The sequence below is a fragment of the Camellia sinensis genome, chromosome 15, assembly GCF_055761805.1.
Source record: "Camellia sinensis isolate YWXY chromosome 15, ASM5576180v1, whole genome shotgun sequence".
Lineage (NCBI taxonomy): Eukaryota > Viridiplantae > Streptophyta > Magnoliopsida > Ericales > Theaceae > Camellia > Camellia sinensis.
In genome coordinates, this window is record NC_138975.1 from 79,934,374 (window position 1) to 79,954,958 (window position 20,585).

The 20,585-nt window shown below is 36.0% G+C and overlaps 2 protein-coding genes across 2 annotated transcripts in view; one reads left to right on the forward strand and one right to left on the reverse strand.

Annotated features, from left to right (window-relative positions):
- Positions 1-1,339: 1,339 nt before the first annotated feature.
- LOC114291055 (ABC transporter C family member 12) overlaps positions 1,340-20,585 on the forward strand; it is an 81,426-nt gene continuing 62,180 nt past the window's right edge. Inside the window, 10 exon segments of the mRNA XM_082909623.1 lie at positions 1,340-1,673; positions 3,912-4,027; positions 4,029-4,082; positions 4,416-4,455; positions 4,716-4,872; positions 11,961-12,075; positions 12,166-12,232; positions 12,235-12,248; positions 12,415-12,436; positions 15,734-15,736. Of these exon segments, the coding sequence (XP_082765749.1) occupies positions 1,341-1,673; positions 3,912-4,027; positions 4,029-4,082; positions 4,416-4,455; positions 4,716-4,872; positions 11,961-12,075; positions 12,166-12,232; positions 12,235-12,248; positions 12,415-12,436; positions 15,734-15,736 (921 nt within the window). The 5' untranslated portion in view covers position 1,340.
- The window catches only part of LOC145813725 (uncharacterized), an 80,364-nt gene continuing 74,094 nt past the window's right edge, over positions 14,316-20,585 (reverse strand). Inside the window, exon 4 of the mRNA XM_082909622.1 lies at positions 14,316-14,604. Within this exon, the coding sequence (XP_082765748.1) occupies positions 14,563-14,604 (42 nt within the window). The 3' untranslated portion in view covers positions 14,316-14,562. The remainder of the gene's footprint in view (positions 14,605-20,585) is intronic.

Genomic DNA, 20,585 nt, shown 5'->3' on the forward strand with positions numbered 1-20,585 from the left:
CGGTTTACGGCAATAAATTTCATCTAGGCTATTTGAAATGGACAAATCCAATTCATTTTTCATTTATTACACTTGACGTCCCACTGGGCGTGCTAAAAATTGTTGGCTTATTTTTCCTTCGAAGGAAATTGTTATAAATGTGAGCGTGCCAGTAAGGATTGAAAAATCCTTACAGATTAAATTCAAGCCAATTGTCAAGCGATTGCGTTGACGGTTCTTTTGCCTCAATGAAGATGACTTCAAAATTGTCAAGTGTAGAGAAAAGATAAAGTAAAAGAAGAAAGAGGGACGGAGAAAGACGATTGAGTGAACAATCAAAGTAATAATTACTTACCTCTACTCCTATGCTTCGAAAAGGAAGTGCATAAAATGTTTCGAAAAGAAAATGCTGAAAATAAATGAAATCTATATTAAACTACTCCTAAGATAAGGAAAATGACAAGAAAAATAGAAATCAATTGTCTTTGATTTGAATTCTGGGTCCTTTACAATGTAACCATGAATGGCTATTTAAAGACAAATATTTGTAGGAAAAAACTTCCAGCAATAACTACCCAATAACCACCTAAAACTACCAACTCTTCCATCTTCATTCCCATAATGCCACATAACTCTCCATGCCTTCATAACTTCTCATAACCTCCAAATGAGTAGGAGGATGCCACATGTCCTGCAATTATATAAATAATAAATAATAATAAAAATTGCAGATTTATGGTGCTAACAACAATCTACTAGTCTTAAAGTTGCAATGTTTCAGAGGTATTTTCTCTTGCTCACTGTTCTTCATGTTTCTGTTTGGTTGTAGAGAAAACATGGGTTTTGAATTTTTGAGTGCTTTAAGACCCATATCAGTACCCAAATGATCAACATTTCCATTTTGGACAGTTGCTGTTTTGAGTGAGTGTGTTTGTATCTCCATGTTTGTTGTATATCCATTTTCTGAAACCAAAAACAACAGAAAATATTTCAATAGAGTTTTACTCTCTTGTATTCTCTTCTGTTTTCTAACTTTTTTTGGAAACCAAAAGAAGGGAGGGTCAAGTGGATACCAATGCCTGTTTGTTTGTTTTAGTTCCAAGTAGAGTTCAATTTATGCCAGTGGAGTTACAAGTTTGATTTTTAATATGCATATATATGACTTCTTCTTTTTTTAATAATTAATTTCAAGACTTTATGGTTTGCTATTACTGCAGAGCAGAGGTGCAGGGAGTTATTTCTGGAAGGATTGGATGAACAGAACACCCAATCAAATACCTAAATACTCTACTACTTAAAATTATTTGTGTCTGTATTACAAAGAAAAATAATAATAATTTTGGTGGTGAACATAATTAAAAATGGGTTTTGAGCCTTTGGTTTGGTATTGTCAGCCAGTTAAAGGTGGGATTTGGGCAACAGTGACAGATAGTGCTTTTGGTGCTTATACACCATGTGGCATTGACTCTGTTGTGGTTTGTATATCTCATTTGGTTCTTCTGGGCCTGTGCTTCTACCGAATTCGGCTAATTAGAAATGATCTTAAAGTCCAGAGGTACCAACTCAGATCAAAATACTACAATTATGTGTTGGGTCTCTTGGCTGGTTATTGTGCTGCTGAGCCTTTGTTTAGACTGGTTATGGGCATTTCATTGTTTAACTTGGAAGGACAGACAGGTCTTGCTCCCTTCGAGGTTCGTTGTTTACTATCATGCAGTTTCTATTTACAATTTTCTTTCGATTCTAACATTCCTTTACTTTGAATAATATGCGATCTGGATTTTATAGTTACTTTTCTTGTCTTTTAAATGCATCTAACTAGTTAAATGTGTAATCTTGGCTCCTATGTGTTTCAACATGCAAGCTTATGAGGCATCCATAAATGTGCAGCTAATTGACAGCCGAAGTTAGACATTTGCCTAAGACGTTGAGAGTAATTTTTTAGTATGAAAATATCTGCCATGGAAGAGCATTCATGTGTATTTGGTTCTAAAAGCAAATAAAGCTGAACTTGGGCTTTAAAGTGAAGTAAGTCCTAGTGAATACAGTTCTTCTAGGAAAAAAATCTTTTTCTCCATGTAAATCTTGTTCATGATTTACAATGTTACTTCCTTCAATCTTTTTTCCGCGCTTACAATTCAAAACATTACAACGCCAAGTAAGATTCAGTTAGCCATCCTCATGGACATTTACATTTACATTTGAGACATAGTTTGCATTCTCAAGATGATTTTACATGGCTGATGCAATGCCTAGCTCCAAATGGGGGTTTGTGGGAGGAAGGGTCAGGGAATCTTGATTCTGAAGTATCAAAATTTGTGGTGGCTGAGTTTATCTGCATTAATCTTAAGCATTCAAGAAACAAGAACATAGTATTGTGAAGATATGATATGATAGCTTGGTTTAAATCTTTAGAGACGAGAGAGTCACTAAATAGCATTTTGGTCTTGCATTTACCTCAATTAAAGGGCACTCCATTACTGGCTTTTCTTCTATCACGATCTTCTAAACGTGATTAGGTATTGCCCCCCAATGGCATTGCATATAGATTGCATGTTCTTCCCAGTTATGTACCGTACATCTCATGCATCTATCTTTTATAAAAATTCCATACTCTTCTTTTGTGCAAAAAGATGTTTTTAGGGATTAAAGGATTGGATGGAATGCTTCATTTCACATATAAACTGAAGTTGAGGCTCATAAGGATTTAGGAGTGTGATGCTATTGCTGAAGGAGAGTTATTATGATTAGAATGAGAGGAAAAGGAATTATGCTCTTTGATATTGGTTTTGGACAATTTAAAGACATTGGTTGTTAGATATCTAAATTTATTTTGCGATAACTTTTTATATCGATGATCCTTTTTTTATGCTTCTCTTTTTCCCTTATATGGGATCTTGGCTGTTACTGATTGACATTTGCCTTTGGTCATTGTGGTGCCTTAGTTTCTAATTTCTGCTATTTTGGTAAAGAGAGACTAAAGCTGATCTATAATGTCTTGGCAACCATGAATAAGCTGAACATTTTTCTTTTTCTTTTTTCCCTTCTGTTTTCAAATTTTCTGTGCTCAATTTCAAAATGACAAACTGACTGTAGAAATTATTCTTAGATCAGATGATCACTTCATTCTCACACTTACCAAAGAGACAAAAAGAGTAAAAGTAAAAGTCACAACTTTGAAATAAGACACACTTTATTATTATTATTATTATTATTGTTGTTGTTGTTGTTGTTTTTAAGGACTGCTTGGCCCAACAGTAAAGCTTGTCATTAGTACCCCCTATATGAAGCACGTGTACTTAAAAAAAATGCCATACCTGTACCACATCACATTGGATACACGAGACGAAACATGTTTCTTTTTTTTTTTTTTTTTTGCTTCTTGAGTGTTCAACTTGGGTATGTAATGGGTACCTCTGGAGCATAACAGGTTCCAACTACAATCATGTTTTGAAGTATATGAGTACCAAAATAGGGTGTTCTTTTATTTAGAGATGAAGTTTGCTTGATAGGACTTCCTTTAATGCTTAGCATGCTTTTAAAATTAAGTTTTGGTTTGTAGGTTTTCTAATGTAATGACATCAAAATTTGGTTTGCACTTTGCTTTTGGCATTAAAAGGTGTCGTGAGTTTGAGTCGTCGAAATAGTTTAGAAATGGGAGTAAGGCTGTGGACGTCTTACCCTTCCCACCTTGTTGTAGCAAGAGTCTCATGCACTAGGTCGCCTTTTTTATTGTTGTTATTAATATCATTTATTTTATTTATTTTCTCATTAATGAATTGCAATGTTAGTTGGAATGTCTATCCCAGTTTTATTTATTTATTTATTTATTTATTTATTTTATTTTTAATGGCATGTAGATTATAAATTGTTTAGGCGATGTGATGGTTTAATGCAACTTTATTTGTAAAATAATGTCTTATCTCTTACAGATGGTTTCATTGATCATTGTGGCTCTTGCTTGGTGCTCCATGTTGGTTATGCTTGGAATAGAAACTGGAATCTACATCAGAGAGTTCCGGTGGTATGTTCGGTTTGGAGCTGCATATGGGGGATGCTGTGATGCTCAATCTCATTCTTTCAGTTACAGATTTCTACACAGGGTCAGTATACTTTTAATAAATTTGTAATCCTTTGTTGTTGGTACCTATGTATTGTGCTTGAAATTCATTTACTGATTGAAAAACTACTCCTAGATTGCTCACTTGTTCTATTTTGTGCATTTCCAAAACTTATTTCCATTTCCCTTAAGTTTTCAAACTCTTTCCTTCCCCAAGTTGATCAAAATGTCAGATCAGAAACAAAATCAATCCTTGTGCTTTGGCATATAAAATTAAAGAACTATTTGGTTAGGATGCATGTGGCTTTGGTGTGGAATTCCTCTTTTGTAACTTTCAGTGGCTTATGCATACTCATAATTGTATTTATTTGTGCAGATCTGTGCTGCATATGTACCTCATCACACTTTTCATTCAGGTTTGTTGCTTTTGTATCTATGTTGATCCTTCTAGGCTCATGGGATTCATTATCTCTTGCTGACACAAACTGGCCAATACTTGTTAGACACTAAAATTTAAATCCAGAAGGCTGATGCCAAATCAGGATGACTGCATTGTATGGAAGCATAACATTTTTCAAACCAAAATGGTCTGGATTTTAAAGTTTCTGGTTTTATTTTTAAGTCACTCTAAAGAAAATCTCTCTGATATTGGTATGTAATTTTTGTTCTAGTGCAGGTTCTGTTTGGAGTGTTTCTTTTTGTTTACATTCCTCAATTGGATCCTTATCCGGGGTACGTCCCAATACGGAATGACCCTCTTATCGACACCAAGTATGAAGCACTTCTTGGAGGAGAGCATGTTTGTCCAGAGAGGGATGCCAGCATATTTTCCAGTAAGTAGTAAATATTATATAGTGTTTTTTCCAAGAATACCAAAGTGTTGAAAATGGCCTAGTTCTTGTTCTATAATAAAGAAATCTTACCAGTAAGATTTTTTTTTGACAGAGAATGGACTTCAATTAGAAAATTAGTAGATGCTATCCATGTGTGTCTTGGAGGGTTAGTGTCTTACAATTTGATATGTATCTTATGGGTGCTTCTATTTACACCACAAATTTAATTCCTTCCACCCCTCATTTCCTTTTTGTTTTTTTAATTACAATTCTCTCCTTATGTAACATTACCAAAAACTCAATCCTACAAATCATTGACCCTAATTTCTCAAACACCGCCTCAACTGCCTTTGTCGCACGCAACTGCACCAGCGCCACACACTCTTCCGCACTCGCCATCCCTCTTATGAACCACTACAACCCCCCGCCCCCCCCTCCAACCCTACGAACCACCACTGCAACCGTGCGACCGTCATGAACCACTGCCACTCCTCCTTTCTAAAAACCCTAGATCTGAGTTTAGGGAGGTGTGTGGGGCTATGAGGTTGGGGGTCAGTGGGGTGGAGATGGCTGCGACACAGTGGCCACTAGGGTGGGCATGGCAATGATGTGGTGGTTGTCGGGCTTGGGAGTGTTGCAAGGGGTAGAGGCTGCAGTTGGTAGTCGCTGGGGGTGGAGAAAGGTTGTGGGGGGGAAAGGTTGTGGTGGAGGAGGGCTGCGAAGTTGTGTCTGCGGTGGTCTGAGACAGTAGCTACAATGGTCAAAGATGATGATCGGAGGTGGGCGTGTGAGTTGGGGTTTGGAAAGGTGCGGGGGGTTTAAAGAGATATGAAAGGTCAGTGATGATGGTTTGTTTAAATTATGAGATGTATAAAGAGATAAAGTGAAGATTTTTGAATTTTTTATGGGGCGTAAATGGAAAAAGGGTATCAGGAGATAAAGTTGTCATGTAAATAGAGCTACCTATATCTTGTGATACATGATGCAATATACCATACACAATACATTATGTAATACATCGTAGATACATTACATGAATGTTTAAATTTTCTTTAACATTTAAACAAAAAAATAGCTGAACTTATTTTTTGAAAATTAATATTATTTAGAAAGATTCTGTTAGATTTGCATAAGAGAAAGACAAGAATAAAATGAATAAGAAAAAAAGAGAATGGTTGAGTTTATTAGCACACATTGATAATATTTGGGTTCTCCCCTCTTACACATATTTATTAAAAAAGACTAAATGAACGAAGGACATAACTATCCTTAGACACTAATACTTAACACTCCCTCTTAAGTTGGTGCAAAGATATCTCTCATGCCCAACTTGTAGCAAATGGGGTGAAAAACCTTACTACTAAGACTCTTAGTAATACATCAGCCAATTGGTGTTCAAATTTCACAAAAGGCATACATATTAAACCCTTATTCAATTTTTCCTTGATGAAATGTCTGTCGATCTCAATATGCTTTGTTCTGTCATGCTGAACAGGATTGTGAGCAATACTAATGGCAGCTTTGTTGTCATAATACAGTGCCAAGGGTTCACTGCAAACAAACCTTACATCACTCAACAAGGATTGAAGCCACATTAGTTCACATGTACCATGCGCTGTAGTCCTGTATTCTGGCTCTGCTCTAGATCTGGACACTACATCTTGCTTTTTACTACGCCATGTCACTAAATTTCCCTCCACAAATGCACAGTAACTGGAGGTAGATAGCCTATCATCTATAGAACTAGCCTAATCTGTATCTGTGAATGCCTCTAATCTCAAGTTACTATGATTGGAGAATAAAATCCCTTTTCCAGGAGCAAATTTAAGATATCTCAAAATGCAATACATTGCATCCAAATGAGGTGCATGAGGATCATGCATAAATTGATTGTGAGATAGATATACAAGCCTTCCTATCACGACCCGAACCCACCCCTAGAGGTTTGGATCATAACCGGCCAGTAATCATGAGATTACCTACGGCCTCAGAGTGAAATCAAATCATATTTAATTATATGGGGCCAGAAGTGGCAGCAGAATTATAAAATTTGTCCAATAAGCTTGTGCATAAACGGCATGAACAAAAAACTTCTTATACATTAATAAGTCACACCCATACATATATAAAGATCTCACATGTCTATGATCATTCATACATCATTATCAAACAAAACCAAAACTTATATACAAACATGGTAAAACATGACCAACAAAAGAAAATAAAAGATCAAAAACAAAGATTAAAACAAAAGCCTCATGTGTGAGGTGTTCCATGGCTAACTCCACAAAAATTAGAGTAAACTTCACAGATTCACTGGGGCTGGACATCCCACTGCTCACGTACATACATATATATGACAGAGTGAGTGAAAGCCCAGTGAATAACATCAGAGTAAAGAGGTTATATGAATGAGTTCTAATACTTAAATAAAATCATTCACATATTAAATTCGTATCATAGCAGAACGACCTTGGGTTCAATACATGACAGAACGACCTCGGATCCAACATAAACAGAGATATAGAACAGAACATATCATACTTGTTGAAACGACCTTGGGTCTAATCAATTATCTGTATAATGACCATTGGGTTAACACATAACAGATATTCAGAAAAATCAAATAATCGGAACGACTTTAGGTCCTTCTTTTTCAGATATTCAGAACGACCTTTGGCCCATTTCAATTGTACAGAACCTTAGGTCCATCATATGCTTTCATGCTTGTCAATCACATTTACAAATCTTTTATGAATTAGACAGATAGAAGGCTCATTCATAGCACAAAATCATAAGTTTGGAGAACTTACTACGTTGGTATCATTTAGAAAATAAGATATATAAAAATATCTTTACTAAGATAGTACTCACAAGAAGAATTTGGTTTTGACACGTCCTCGTAGATGAACCTACAATTCACATAAGCACATACACACATTGAGTCATATTATCGAACCGATCATTAACTTATTCAATTCTTCTAAGTCTCGTTCTAACTCGTTAATTCATTTAGGATGTTCAATACATGCCTGAGGGTGCTCGGAAAGGGATGAGAATGGAATTATGATGAGAGTATAACTTTTCAAAATATGCTGAAACAGGGCACTTTGCTCGAGCGCAACATTGGTCGCTCGAGCGGACCACATGGGTTGCAGAAGTACTGGATGGTTCGAATCTAGGCTCGATGATCACTCAAGCCAAAGTGCAAAATAAAAGGCGGTTGCTCGAGCCAACTGTAAATGTTTGCAAAACTATTAGATGCATGAGATGAACGCTTGAGCGACAACTTGTTCGCTTGAGCAATGCAGTCGAATTCTGGAATTTCCAAAACACAGTTTGAATTTCAACACACAAGTTCAATGCCAAAAACCTTTGCATGACATGTTCTAAAACGCATGAACTCCTTCAAAAACATGAATACAAACCTACTTCTAACCTTATGTTCAAAATTTCACGAATTCACCATGCAAGGCTCAATTGACTTCAAATTCTTTTCCAAAACTTCAAAACATGAAATTGAGTTCCAAACAACATAATTCATGGATGCATGTAGAATTCAATTTCTAAACTTAACATAGGTAATAAAACTCATGATCAAAATGATGATTCTACACTCTTCTATGCATGCATGTATGAATTAGCTTCAAATTCATCATTGTTAGCTCATTTCTTGTATTTTAGTTCATTATCTTCTTGATTACACATATTGATGACTTCAATTCATAAATTAAGGATTAATCACATACCTAGAGTCTTCAATTGTACCAATTCTAGCAAAATCTTGCACTCCTCTTCACAAACCTTCAATTCTCCAAGTTTTCTTGCTTCTCTCTCTCTAACTTGCTCTCACTCGCTCTCTAGAATGTAATTTCAGAATTTTTGAGTGTAAAAATGAGCTTAATAACCTTCTCAACATATATATATTTATATAGACTTAATTAACTTAGACTAATTAAGCATGCTTAAGGTTAATTAATCCCACTCAATTTTAATTAATTTAATCTGAATGAAATTTTCATCAAACTTCCCAGTAGGCTCTAAAAACTATGCCATTCACATTAAACTAATCAGTTTTGGTTTCTAATGCCATTAACGCCTTCAATTTCAGGTTATAACAGAAATCATAACAGATATTCCTATGGCTAACAGATATGAATCTAACAATCATTTTAAACAATAATTAGCATTCAATTTCACACTAAACACATAAGCACATTCAAAATTAAAGGATTAAAAGCATAATAATGACGGGGTTGTCACACTTCCCACAAGTTTGTGGTACCTTTACTTCTCCACAAGATCACTAACACTACTACAAAGATGGTGATTAGCCTCAATTGGCGAATCAGTAGGTCTACAGCCTAACATGCCAGTTTCCTTAAGAAGGTCTGGGATATACTTCCTTTGAGAAATAAAGATGCCTTTGTCAGATCTGGAAATTTCAATCCCAAGAACGTACCTCAACAAACCAAGGTATCTCAAATTCCTTAGCCAACAGCATCTTAAGATGTGTCACTTCCTTTTCATCATTGCCTGTCACAACTATGTCATCCACATATACTATAAGCATAGTTGCCTTATTTGCATTGCGTTCGACAAACATTGTGTGGTCTGCATTGCTTTGCTTATACCCAAATCTCAACATAGCCTTCAAGAATCTGTCAAACCAAGCTCGAGGAGACTGTTTCAAACCATATAAAGCCTTTTTCAACCTACAAACTTTCCCAACTGTAGACTGAGATGAGAATCCTGGTGGTACATCCATATAAGCCTCCTTTAAATCATCATGGAGAAATGAATTCTTCACTTCTACCTGTTGTAAAGGCCATCCCAAATTAGCCGCACATGAGAGAATAGCTCGAATGGAGTTCATCTTTGCTACATGAGCAAAGGTTTCTTGATAATCAATGCCATATGTCTGAGTAAATCCCTTGGCCACTAGTCGTGCTTTGTACCGTTCAATTGTTCCATCTGTTTTCTACTTAATGGTGAACATCCACTTACACCCTACAGGTTTTTTTCCACTAGGAAGAGGAACCAACTCCCGAGTGTTAAAGCTTACATCTTTTCTACCATAGCTACTTTCCACTTAGGATCATTGATAGTTTCTTTCCAACCTTGGAGTATACACATAAAAGACAGAGACGAGACAAAAGCACGATATGTAGAGGACAATGAATCATATGACACAAATTTAGAAATGGGGTGTTGAGTACAAGCCCTAACCCCCTTTCTAAGAGCAGTAGGAAGACTCAAATCATTAACAACAGGACTATCAACTACAAGTGGAGGAATAGACTGAGGTGCATTATCTGTAGAATCAGTCGAAACAGGATCTGGAACCGACATGAGGGACGATGATTGGTCTGGTGGCACAAGAGAAGTTTGTTCTTTCAAACGCCAAGAATAAGTTTTAAGATCAACCTTGTCCAAACGACCATCAATGTCAGGCTCCACATCAAGACTATTAGGCTCTCCCTCACCACAAATAACAGCCCGCTTACTAGGAAGAAAAAATGATAACTCATGCTGATATGCCATCTCCTCATCCGCAATCTCATCCATAACACTCTCCCCATGAGGAGATTGCAGAGGAGAAGTAAAGGACTCAGATTCACGGAAAGTGACATCCATACTAACCAAAAAAAAATAAAAAATCCTCTATGGTTGAAATTTGATGGGTTTTCACCCTAGAATTTTATTTTAATTTTTTTGATGATTGTTTGAGGGTTTTTCCAATTTTTGTTTATTTTTTGGAAAAACTGATTCATTTTTCGGAAGTCCTTGTTGGGGCTATTTTTTTCCCCAAATTTTTCACCAAGGATCCTCTAGAGTGAAATTTCCCTAAAGTTTCCTAGAGTGCTACATTGTGTGGTTGAGATTTATTGGCAAGTCACATCAGAAAAATTGATGTGACTTGCCAGTAAATCTCAACCACACAATGTAACACTCTAGAAAATTTTAGAGAAAAATCACTCTAGAGGATCCTTGCTCCCAATTTTTCCTTCCCCCCTCTACCTTGGGAGCAAAGGGTTGGGAGTCTTTTTGATGATTTGGCAAGGCTCAGCTTTATTTCTGTCGATTTTTCTCAGTTTTAGCAAGATTTCTCTCAATTTTTGACAGTTTCTGCTTCTCCAACCCATGTTTCGGCTCTGTTTTTCTCTAGAGGTAACCTATTGTTCCTAAGTTAAGTTTATGGATTTGCCTCTGTTTGTTTTTTGCTGGTTCCTAGGCTGGTGTTTGTTTTTTTGTTGTGGGACTTAATTTTCAATGGTTGAGGGTGAGACTAAGGATACAGTTAGTGATAAGGGTGCGCTGTCATGTTATTACTCTTAACAATAGTCCCTCTCTTTAAATCAGTCCCGTCAAACTGGATGGTTCCAACTATCTGATTTGGTCACGCTCCTGTAGTCTTGCTATTGTTGCTCGCCATTTGACTGGCTACATTACTTGGTCTCTTCCCTTACCATATGGTGATGACTCCTTGCGTACTCAATGGATTTCTAAGAATGCTCCAATACCATGTTATATTCGCATAAGAGAAAGAAAAGAATGAAAGGAAGAAGAAAAAGAGAGAACGGCTGAGTTTATTAACACACACTGATAATATTAGGGTTCTCCCCTCTTACACATTTATAATAAAAGACTAAAGGAACAAAGGACATAACTATCCTTAGACACTAATACTTAACAAATTCTTTTACCTTGTTAAAGTAAAGAATATCGTTAAGATGATAAGTGTACTTTTTCTTTTGTTTCGTCCAATATTTTGTAGAAATATCTACTTGTTTAGTGTTAAGTATCTTATGCTATTGATTAATGGCCAGTTACATTGATTAAGCATCTCTACTATGGATAATCTATTTGAGAACATAAAATTTGTAATTTAGAAATTGAAACCTCAATGTTATTTTAAGCCTATGAAAAACAAATTATACAATTATTACGAATGAGAAAAATTTTGATGGTAAGTTTGATTTGATGATAGCTTTTGTTATACTTACCTTCCTTCTGATAATCAAGTTAGATGAATCTATGAATGATTGAGCTGCATACCACTAATGTGATGCATTGGTATATGGTAGGGATTTGTTTCGGGTGGATGACCCCACTCATGCTGCAAGGCTATAAAAGACCTATCGCTGAGAATGATGTCTGGAAGCTAGACACATGGGATGAGACTGAGACATTGATTAAAAAGTTTGCATTGTGTTGATTCTCTTAATTACACCTCTGCATACTTAATTGGATCATTGTTCTATGGTATGTAATAATTTCTGACTTTTGTAGGTTCCATATTTGTTGGGCTGAAGAATCTCAAAGGTCTAAACCCTGGCTTTTGCGTGCCTTAAATAATATAGCCTTGGAGGAAGGTATTGTTTAAACAAAAACCATTCAGAATGATCTACATTTTTCTATTTTAATGAAACCATTAACCTTCCAAGCAATTATTATTTTCTAATATGAACATCCATGTGTTGTACCAACATATAGAAGCATTTTTATCTCATTCCTTCCATTCTAATTTTTTTTCTACAGGTTTTGGTTTGGAGGCCTTTTGGTAATGACATTATTCTCCCTACTTTTCTTTAAGAATTTCATTTGTTTAGAACTCTTCATATCCTTATATATGGCAAGTTGCTTGCTCTAAGCATTTGATCTCTTTAGAAATATTGTTGTTTAGTGTTACAAAACTGTGTTACCTGGAAGATGCTCTTGTAATATACAAGCTGGAGTGTGGCCTGTCATATATGTATTTGGCTTCAAATGTCATTCAATCTTAGGAGGCCTAGATGCAACTTTACCATGTACATATCCTAGACCATGATTGTCACTAGGACTCTTGCCAACACTCAACATTGGTTTAGTTCTTCTGTATAACTAGTTAGCATCCTAGTAGTGACATTGCATTACTCAACTCCTTCTCTAAAGAAGACATGCTGCACTTTCTCTAAGGAAGTTATACTTGACTTGGCTTTGTTAGATCACCAATTCTTCTAAAAGCTTAAGCTATTAAAAAATGGACCGAACAATGTATATCAAACTATCCAATATCCTCCTTCACGTGCAATCCCATCTTGCGTGTTGAGAGACAAATAGAGAACCAAATAGAAAGCGAAGCAGGCAACTAAACATAACAGAAGAAACCAAATGGGAACCAAATACCAAATGCTAAGAGAGAGACTTGAACACAAGATCTCTCTCAACCTGAGCTCTAATACTATGTTAGATCACTACTAATCCCAAAATCTTAGTTGACATACATTGTTGGGACCATTTTCTAACAAGTTAAGCTTTTGGGACAATTGGTGACTTAATATGGTATTCAAGCTCAAGTTGGGGGAGGTCTTGGATTCAAATTTGTCCATTTGCATTTGCTTCCCATTTGCATTATACTTCTCTATATGTATGTATGTTTGCATCTCCACATGCAAAGTAGAGTTACATGTGAGGGAGGATGTTGAATAGTTTGACATACATTGTTGGGCCCATTTCCTAACAAGTTAAACTTTTGGGACAATTGGTGACTTAACAAGCTTGGCTACAAGACTCCAATCTTTCATTCATATCTTTTTTTAAGGAAATTATCCTTTTGGAAAAATGTCTTATTTGAGCCTGGAGTTGTTCTATAGTGGCTTCTTTATCCTTCAAAGAAGACACAAAGGTATCTCTCTTTTTTTAAGGTTTTGAACTTGATCACCAAGTCCAACCTATTCTTTTTTGTCACACCCCGATTTTGAAAAATTAATTAGGTGAAAACTAATTAACCTAAGCATGAGGTTTTTAAGTGAAAACTCCCTGTATTACTTAGCTCATGATTCCTTAGCCAATTCTAAATTAATTCTCAAAATTAGGTTTGTCTCATAAAATGTGCCTAAAGGCCTTTGGTTGAATAATATTGCAAGATGTGCCTGTTATCCTTTTCTTAAACTTAAGTAGAGTTAAAGTGACCAAAAGAAGTGTTTTTGGAATATAACTGACTTGCCTTAGCAAACACGTCTAATTTATTATTTTTGAAGAAGTAATGGTTAAATGTTCTTTGAAAAACATGTGAAACACTCAATTTCATAAACCAATCTCACTGGCACACATTGCCATGAAATGCAATACAACATCAGGATGGAGTTTGCGAAAAATATATCCGGGTTTATGAAAAATATTCTTAGGGTGTGCAAATAGAATTTGCTATATGCCAAGTGTAAAATGATCAAAATTTCCCCAAGGACCCAAATTATAAACATACCCCAAAGGCTCAAATTACCATTATGCTCCTATGGCATAATTGACCTAAATAGCCCTAAGGCACAAATTACTAAGATGTCCTCAAAGCCTAAATTACCAAATTGCTCTCCAGGCACAAATTATCAAAATACCCTTAAGGCATCTGTCATGCCCCAAAAATATACAGTCTGACCTGTGGTAAATAAACCCAAATAATAATGACAAGCAATAATAAACATAATAAAATGGAATTTCTCTCGTATATATACATGTGAATCATTCGATGCATGAGGTTTTTCAAATACAATACGAAATTCGAAAGCTCTAACTATCAAATGAAATTAAGATGCCCTTAGGCTTACATTAACAAAAGGAAAGGGTGTAACCCCGTTAATACACATATGGCATTCCGCCTACAAATAAAGGCCCCGTGGCCACAATCAAAAGATCTCCTCTAGCTCGTGCTCATCTTCCAAGCCACTCATGGTCGTGGTACACCACCTGTACCTAAAAAGATTTTAACGTCGTGGGGTGAACATATAGTTCAGTGGGCAAAATCTTTAATTCCAATTATAATTCTATACATATATATATGATCATGATGCTCCATATTATACACATATATATGTCTTTTTCCATTTTTGTCCAAAAGCACTAAACATTTCCATGACGTTTCCATTTGATCTTAAAATCTCACATTCATGCCTACTCAGTAATAAGTCTACTCAATTTATATTAACCTCCAATACGTACATGATTTACAACTAATCTCAATACATGTACATAACTCACAAAAGATTCCAACACACACATATACCTATCACAACACATGCATATATTCGTGGTCTCGCCAAGCCCCACATAAACAACCCCATTTTATCGGTTGGTAGCTGGAAGGAACATGGTACCTCTATGTAGCACACCCCCACTTTACCGGTTGCTAGCCGGAAGTAACGTGGTACCTCTATATAGCACAACTCCACTTTGTCGGGTGCTAACTAGAAGGAATGTGGTATCTCTATATAGCACACCCCAACTTTACTGGTTGCTAGCCGAAAGGAACGCAGTACCTTTATATAGCACAACACATTTCACATTTTGAGTGTATCTCAAATTATTCTCATTATCACCGTTTTGAGTTACATAATCTCACGACTCATAAAATCACATTGTTATCATCACATTAATTTCTATATAACTAATCATTTACAATTGAGTTTCAGTTCACCTTAGGTTGACATATTTCTACAACAATGCAATCCTCCACCGATTGCAAATGATAGTTATCTCTATCAAAATATTCCAATAAGGTAATATTAGAGCATAACTAACAACACTATATAATATTAGTCTCAACGAATTTAATAATTTGAGATACACTCAATTGCCCAAAATATGAATTGTTATCACTCTACAACAATGAATTGTTATCACTCTTAATCAATTGCCCAACATATGTGTCCTCCATAATCATCATTCTTCAATTAGTAATATTCACTCCTTACTTCTCAAAATGATATAAATTTCTAATTTCTCCAAGTTATACAATTTCAAGGTTTCCTTTGGATTATTTGAGACTTTTCAATTTTAAAGAATTCATATACTCTAAAGCTTCTAAAACTCACATTTAATAGAGAAAGTTTAAGAATTTCACAACACACCAAACCCTAGGTTCTCATATACATGCTTTGAAATCTCTAAAAAATTCCTAAAATTTATGCAATAAAATACCACATATCCATCTATAAAATCATATTAAGAAAAATTAAAGAAATCCCTACCTCAAATTGAAGAGGGAGAAGGAAAAGCCAAAAATCCGAAAGTGCCAAAACGATGATTGGTTTGGTGAAATCGAAGCTCTCAATGTGTTCTACACTTTATGCTAAAGAACCAAGGTAAGATGAAGATCCTAAGTGGGGTGGATCAAAGGTTTTGTAGAGTTTGGTATTGATTCAGAGAGAGAGAGAAAGAGAGAGAGAGAGAGAGAGAGAGATATAGAGAATTTCGTAAGAAGAGAGAAGAAAGAGAGAGGGAAGGAACACTAAAATCAGATTTTAGTCAAAGCGATCAATTGCACTTGTAAGAGCAATTGATCTCTCCAAATGAGATCAATCGACTATCGATCAGAGCGTTCTGCTGAAAACACATCCAACATAAATAATCAGAGCGATTGATCGCATTATCAGTGCTGGTCGATCTTCCCAGTGTGATTGATCCCCTTTCGATTGCAACGTTGCTTTTTACACTAGACGAAATTCAACTATGGCGATCAATCGCTCCTGAGTGCAGTCAATTGCTCTGCTACCATCAACACCAAACTCTTCTGCACCAATCCACACATGTGGTCACACCTACCTAAGTCTGAGTCCTATAGAGGGGCTTCTACACTTATATTTTTCGTCCTTACGCCCGAAACTCGAATATTAAAGAAGTTATATGCTAAATAGGAATTTACACTCACTCAATCACAATCTTCAAAAGCGCAACCTGTTGTACCAAGGATCCGAAAACGTATCGGGACATCCATATAACTAGGTTTGAGTCGGGTTTTAGACTCGGGACACTACAACATCATTTACCATTTTACGCCAGTTAACCCCAATTTAATTTCTTATATGATAAATTCAAGAATTTCACCCAACTTACTTTTAATGGACTAATTTACCCCAAGTGGTCAAAATCACCTTTTAGTCTCTAAATTCATTAAATAATCCAACAAATTTGTAAAAGTAACTTCGACATTAAAATAATCATGGAAATATATTTATTCAAGAAACTAATAAGCAAACTAGTTTTAAAAGAAAATAAGAAAAATAGCGAGACTCAATCAAATCAAATCAAATCAAATCAAATCATCTTTTTAACTAGGCTATTTAACCCTATGACTAATCTAACAACATTATTTTCTCCAAATTTCCGATACTTTCAAGATTTAACAAAAATTTAAAGTTACTATGTTCTTTACATCAAAAGTTTTAGAATATGGCATAGATAACACTTTTTGAGATTCAAGCAAAAGCCGCAAATTTATTTAATATTGTATTTCATGAAATTAAATGAAACATGGCAACATTATACTCTAAATTGATGAAATCAACCAACTAAGATACTTTTCAAATTTAGAATATGATAACCTAACTCCAAACTCAATAGTAATTCAAAGTGTCATAAACTAACATGTATTTCATGCATTTAAATAAAAAAATTTAAATAATGCTTTTCATAACAAACCATGTCATAAACTCATGAAATCAAATGATTAACTTGAAATAAACCCTAACATGTTGTTCTAAGAAGAAAATAAGAAAACCCCTACCTCTTGAAGCTTGAAACCAAAGAGAAAGGAAGAGAAGAGGTAGAAATGGAGTGTAGGCTTCAAGAACACCAAGACCACCCAAATTCTTCAACAAAAGTCTTCAATCCAAGCCAAAAATCAATTTTCAAGTTCACTAATCTCTCCAAAAATCAAGGTATGAAGCTCACCAACACTAAACTTAACTCTTGATCCAACAACTAAGGATCAACAAGGCTTTTAGTAAGAGAAATCTAAGAAAAGCAAGAGAGAGAGAGAGAGAGAGGAGGAGGAAGGAAAATGAAATGTTTTCCTTCTCTTCCAATCCCTACACAACCCCTTTCGAATGATGACCAATTAGCTTCTTGATTAATTTTAAATAAAACTTACTCCAAAGGTCCTAACTTGATCTTGATAGAAGAAATGCATCTACGCCTTTCATTTTGAATTCAATATAATTATATACATATAACCAATCTTATATACATATAATCCTAGTTAGCACAACTCTTGCAAACATTTCCTCTCTTGTGCATGTGTAAGAAAGGTACCAACTTTTGTAAGAAATAGAAGTCCATAAAAGAGGTAAAGTAAGAACACATGCGAGGAGAGAGAGTGGGCTGCTGTTGAGGCTCCTCTAGGACCCCAAAAATTATGTATTCTGCGTTGTTTAAGGGTTTTGGACTTTCTCCCTCTAGCTCAAATTTGTATAGTTTCGAACCCAGAAAATGTACGTTTTCTGGACTAGAAATTCGTGAAATTCTCAAGGTCTACTAATAACAATAAAATACAAACTAATAACATAGAAATAATAAATATGGGGTCCGCAGAGTTCATATTTTGAATCTCAAATTGGATCGAGCCCACACGCGCGCAAACAAGGCGATACGTGCATTGGGATTCCTAATTTACCATAATACCTCCTAGATTAATTGATAACACTGAATTAATATTAAAACATATAATGCCAGCCCCGATGAGTCCATCTGTCGGTCTCGTGTCAATTCGGGTCTGGATGCACACAAATTGAGGCAATCGTCGCACTGCTTCTCAACAAGTAATTAAATTATAATTTAACAGGATTGACCCTATGGTCATATTAACATCATACACTGGGCCCAAAGGGTCTATCCCTCGAGTCTCGGGTCAGCTTGGGAATCAGTGCACACAAACTGAGACAATCAGATGCACATAATATTAACAGACGAAGGTCTATAAATTGAAGTGAATAGAAAAACTCAAGGGCTTAATTACAATTAATTAAACTTAATTGGGGCTCAATTACATTAATTAAAAGTTCATATTTTCCCTAGTCATTACACCGTTTTAGTTTAAGACACTCTTTATACTTGGAACATAGGCTCACAAATTGAATCCTCTTTCTCACCATATGAAACATCCGGCTTCTTTGAATACCGTCTCTTGGGCTAGCATAGAGACCTCTTCATCATTAATGTTCAAAAAAATTTCTAATTGAGAAGGCTCTCTAGTCTACTCCATTACAAAATATATAAGATCTCACTCTGGTTGTTCGACAAAAAATGAGTGGGCTTTCTGGCTTTCTCTGATACCTGTTAGAATAGTTCTTTTAGTTATTTTTGTTCTCTTGTTAATATTTACTTAAGTTGAGGGTACGATGGTCATATTGCTACTTTAGGTTTTTTATATATATTTAAGTGATGTAAAGTTGAGTGAATTAATTGGTTTCAATATATACAAAAGTTCTCTCTTCTTCTTCTTCCTCCTAACTTTCAACCATAATTTCTCCATTTTACATTTTCACTAGAGGGCATGCGATTGATAAGCAAACAAGCAGTGAGAACAGCATCGCCCTAAAACTGTTTGGGGACATGCATATTAAACATCAGGGTGCGAGCAACATCTAGCAAATGGCGGTGTTTCCGTTCTGCAACACCATTTTGTGGGAATGTATGAGGACAACTAGGTTGATGAATAATACCATGAGCATCACAAAAGGTAGTTACAATAGATTGCACATATTCTAAGGCATTATCAGATCGAAATATCTTAATACGTTTGCCAAATTCAGTAAAGATTTCATTATAAAACTTAGAGATGATGGAAGGCAAATTAGATCTTTGTTTCATTAAAAACAACCAAGTCATCCGAGAGTAATCATCCACAAAAATAACAAAATAAAAGAACCCATTAACAGTGGGAGTTCTAGAAGGACCCCAAATATCTGTATGGACAAGAGCAAAAGACTCAGACACACGACTAACACTACGACGAGGAAAAGAACTACGATGATGCTTCCCAAATTGACAGGCTTCATACTCAATCTGAGAAACATGACTCAAACCCGGAACAACTAACTTGAGCTTGGTTAAGGAGGGATGACCCAAGCGAAAATGCCACTGAAGAGGAGATACACTAGCACTCAACATAGCAGATGGAGGAGGAGACGTCTCAGCGTCCAAAAAGTATAAGCCATCCTTCTCATGCCCCGAACCAATCATCCTCTTGGTCTGGAGGTCCTGCAAAACACATGAAGTAGGAGAAAAGGTTATCAAACAATGGAGAGCTTGAGTCAATTGGCTAACAGAAAGCAAATTAAATGGAAATTTAGGAACATAAAGACCAGAAGGTAAGGACATGGATGGAGTGGGATGAAGAGGACCTTGACCACAGACAGGCCGAGAAGATCCATCAGCAAGTATAGTGGTATGATCAACATCAAAAAGAGAGGAATTACCAGAGACATGAGAACTAGCACTAGAGTCTAGGAGCCAAGGCTGAGAGGACTTAGCCACACATGCAATATTACCTGAACTAGCCATGGTAGCAGTAGAGGAAGAAGGTAGACTAGGCCGGAGAGACTGGACAAGGGCAGTAAGCTCACTAATTTGAGTAGTGAGTGTCTCATGCGAAGTAACAGGAGAAGCATCCGAGCCAATAGACAACAAGGAAGACTGTGAGGAGGGGACATCCATAACCTGATGGACATGATTAGGTCTGCCATACTTTTGCCAACACCAAGGTTCAGTATGACCTTGGGAACCACAATGAGTACACTTGCGATCGCCACGTATACGAGAACCAGGTCCACTACTACTTCCACCACGGAAACCACCACGTGAGCCACCACTACGAGAACCACCTTCACGAGAGCCCCGTGAACCAGAAGAAGAGTTCCGGGAACCAGAAGAACTATGAAAACCCCCGCGAGTAGGCC